This window comes from Cyprinodon variegatus, unplaced genomic scaffold, assembly GCF_000732505.1.
Source record: "Cyprinodon variegatus isolate N-32 unplaced genomic scaffold, C_variegatus-1.0 Scaffold4736, whole genome shotgun sequence".
Taxonomy (NCBI): Eukaryota; Metazoa; Chordata; class Actinopteri; order Cyprinodontiformes; family Cyprinodontidae; genus Cyprinodon; species Cyprinodon variegatus.
In genome coordinates, this window is record NW_015155189.1 from 1 (window position 1) to 2738 (window position 2738).

The 2738-nt window shown below is 37.4% G+C and overlaps 1 protein-coding gene across 1 annotated transcript; it reads right to left on the reverse strand.

Moving 5' to 3' along the window:
• Positions 1–531: 531 nt before the first annotated feature.
• Positions 532–2113, reverse strand: LOC107081408 (ras-specific guanine nucleotide-releasing factor 1-like; the record flags this gene model as incomplete). The annotated part of the gene is made up of 5 exons (XM_015369590.1): positions 1593–2113; positions 1392–1504; positions 970–1030; positions 766–872; positions 532–620 (listed from the first exon to the last, which is right to left on the reverse strand). Coding segments are annotated over exons 2-5 (343 nt in total), but the record flags the coding sequence as incomplete, so codon positions are not given.
• Positions 2114–2738: the final 625 nt, after the last annotated feature.

Consider the following 2738-nt stretch of genomic DNA (forward strand, 5'->3'; position numbering starts at 1 on the left):
GCCCGCCCTGACAATTTGATTGGATCGCCTGACAGTGGGCTTTAATACTCGCGCTACTATGGAGCAGAGCCAGACCGAACTTCCCCGAACTCAAACCTTGTGGGCGGGACTAAGTTCGGACTGGCACCCAGGCTAGGTCTGGGAGTCTCTACTGAGACTTCTACCTCCAACCCCAGTGTGAAGGGACTGCCTTAAGAGACAAAGAATCAGATTTACTTTGCTTCCACCTGCTGGCTTGCTCTGTTAAGAGGCTGATTTCATCTTCTAGCAGTAGTTCAACTGCCTGAAGCTGCCAAAACTAATACCTACTCAAATTACAACATAATTATTGAGCTGAATTTCAAAGAAAACTTACCTGACTCTAGAGATTATTGTTAGGAAGAAGATGAGAGAAACAAGTAAAAAAAATAAAAAAAATAAATAGTCTGCTATGACCTTGTTTTAAACTGAATTACTAATATCAGCAAACATTTCAATCATGCTCTAAATAATTAAGATCCATGTGAAGATATAAAATTGGAACATTATTACATACATCATTAAAATGCTTGGTTGTTTTCATTATGTATGGTGTCCTTTCATTCTTGTCATTCTTCATCCAGCCTTGTCCAAAGAACTCCCTGTGGAGGGGAAAAATACACCCATCACCATAAATATAAAAAACTAAAAAAACAAGCATTTAATTGAGCTTTGTCCTTTTTAGAACCCCTCGATCTAAAGATCTTTCATTTTTGCTGTGCTGAGATCTGCAAGTAGGCTACTCACTCATACGGGATGACTTTAAAGACCAAGTGGTCCAACATTGTGAGCTGCTCAGCAATCTCCAAGGCAGAGTGGTTTTCAAATGGTTCTGTCTTACTTTCTTCCATGGCCTGAACACACACACGTCATAAAGTCATTATTAATCCTAACACAGGAATCACAGCTAAATAACAGCCTGCTGGATTCAAGAAATTTTCTCACTCTTACCATCTGTGTGATCTCCTCAATGCTGGGCTGGCTGTCTCCAGGATCCTCCTGAGTCAGAGTCCTATGTGCAAAGAGAAGGTACTGTTATTTTAGAGGATTCTTTAAGGAGGATTTAGTTTTTATGCAATATTTTCAGAGCTACCAACCTATTTAACATTCCGGCTTGTTGAGAGATTTGGTCAGACCACATGTCACGATATTATCCTTCCAGTTTGTCTACAGTAGTGGTACCTCTCTTTCTATCTTCTGTACATTTTTAATGCTGTCCAATCACATTTTAACCTTGAATTTCAAACTAGACGCTGTTTCTTTCTGTCACCACATTTTAGGTACCTCCAAACCTGCTAAATTCTACACCATTTCTTAATAGACATGTGATTTAACTATTGGAATGACACGCCAGTGAAGAAAAGAAAACCAACCTGATAATGTTTGCAGCTGCTTTTCTTTCCTGTGTCAGGAGCTCTGGGTCATGCATCACCTCCTCCAGGAAGCCAATTACTCGCATCTTTAGTTCTGTGTTCTGCTCAAAGTCCTAATGAAGCAAACAGGAACAATTGGTGGTATTAAACAGGTCTTATTGTACCGCTACAGAAAAAAGAGTAGAGGGGGGTGAAGTTCACCTGCGAGTGTTTGGACACCCAGTGACGCAACACATTCAGGACTCTATTTGTAGCAGCTCTGCGAATAACAAACTCTTTGTCTCCGTTTCTTTGATCTGTAGGAAAACCTGGAATCCGGGTTAATACATTTGGATTTCTGTTTCTCTAGTAGACTGCTTTTGCTCTAATACCACAGTAATTTGCCCATGCAGCAAACATGCAACTACTGCTTTAACTGCTTAAATAAGCGAAAATAAGTATAAATAATTGTTTTGGTCTAAACTTTTTGGCTTACCATAAATACAAATTTAAATCACCTAGATAAAATGCTTTCTTCCTGAACATGTCACAAAAGTGTAAAGTAAAAAAAAAAAGGCCTCCCAATGGCTAAGATATTCTGTAATAATTAAATTAGCAATATTTAGAAAACAATACAGCATTATTTCTTAAACTAGCTTTTTATCCTGCTCAGAGGTATACATTCATGCCCCTATGGCATTAGGTCAGAATATCAAAATCAAAGACTTTAAATTACTCATCTCCCCCATTTATTTATCGATAAAAGTAGCAATAAACCATTCTAACATACTGCAATTGCGAAATTATGAGGAGAGATAATCGAAAAGAAAAAATTTAAATTCTAATCTAATAACATCTGCTTCTTTTATGTTTTGTTTTATTTTTTATTATTGTAATTATTGTAACATGTGAAAAAGAACAGGTCGTATAAATCTTAAAATCCCCCAAAAAAGAATATGCAAACATCTGGCCACGTCTGTATGGTAAAGGGTGGCCAAGAGTGTCAGCCTTGAGTAACTGTTGTTGTTTAGTATTTTTTCATAAAATTTGATAGAACTTTTTTTTAGTTTTAAGGTTATTACGATGGAATGGAATGATGAGAATAGATTGTAGTTTTCAGGGACAAAGCAGTCAAAACATTGAGGAAAATAGTGAAAGCCCCCTTGTATTAAGCCACTTGAGTTTTAATTTATTCACTTAGCTCCTGCATTAATTTAAAGGAATAGTACACCCAAACCATGATTAGCCTTCATTTTCTACTCACCCCCCATGCTGAACAAAACTCTGGAGTACTTTTTTGATATCTCGTATGCATCTGGAGATCTGGGAGGCTTCTTGCTGTCTGCTGACATTCAAATAATGGAGGTC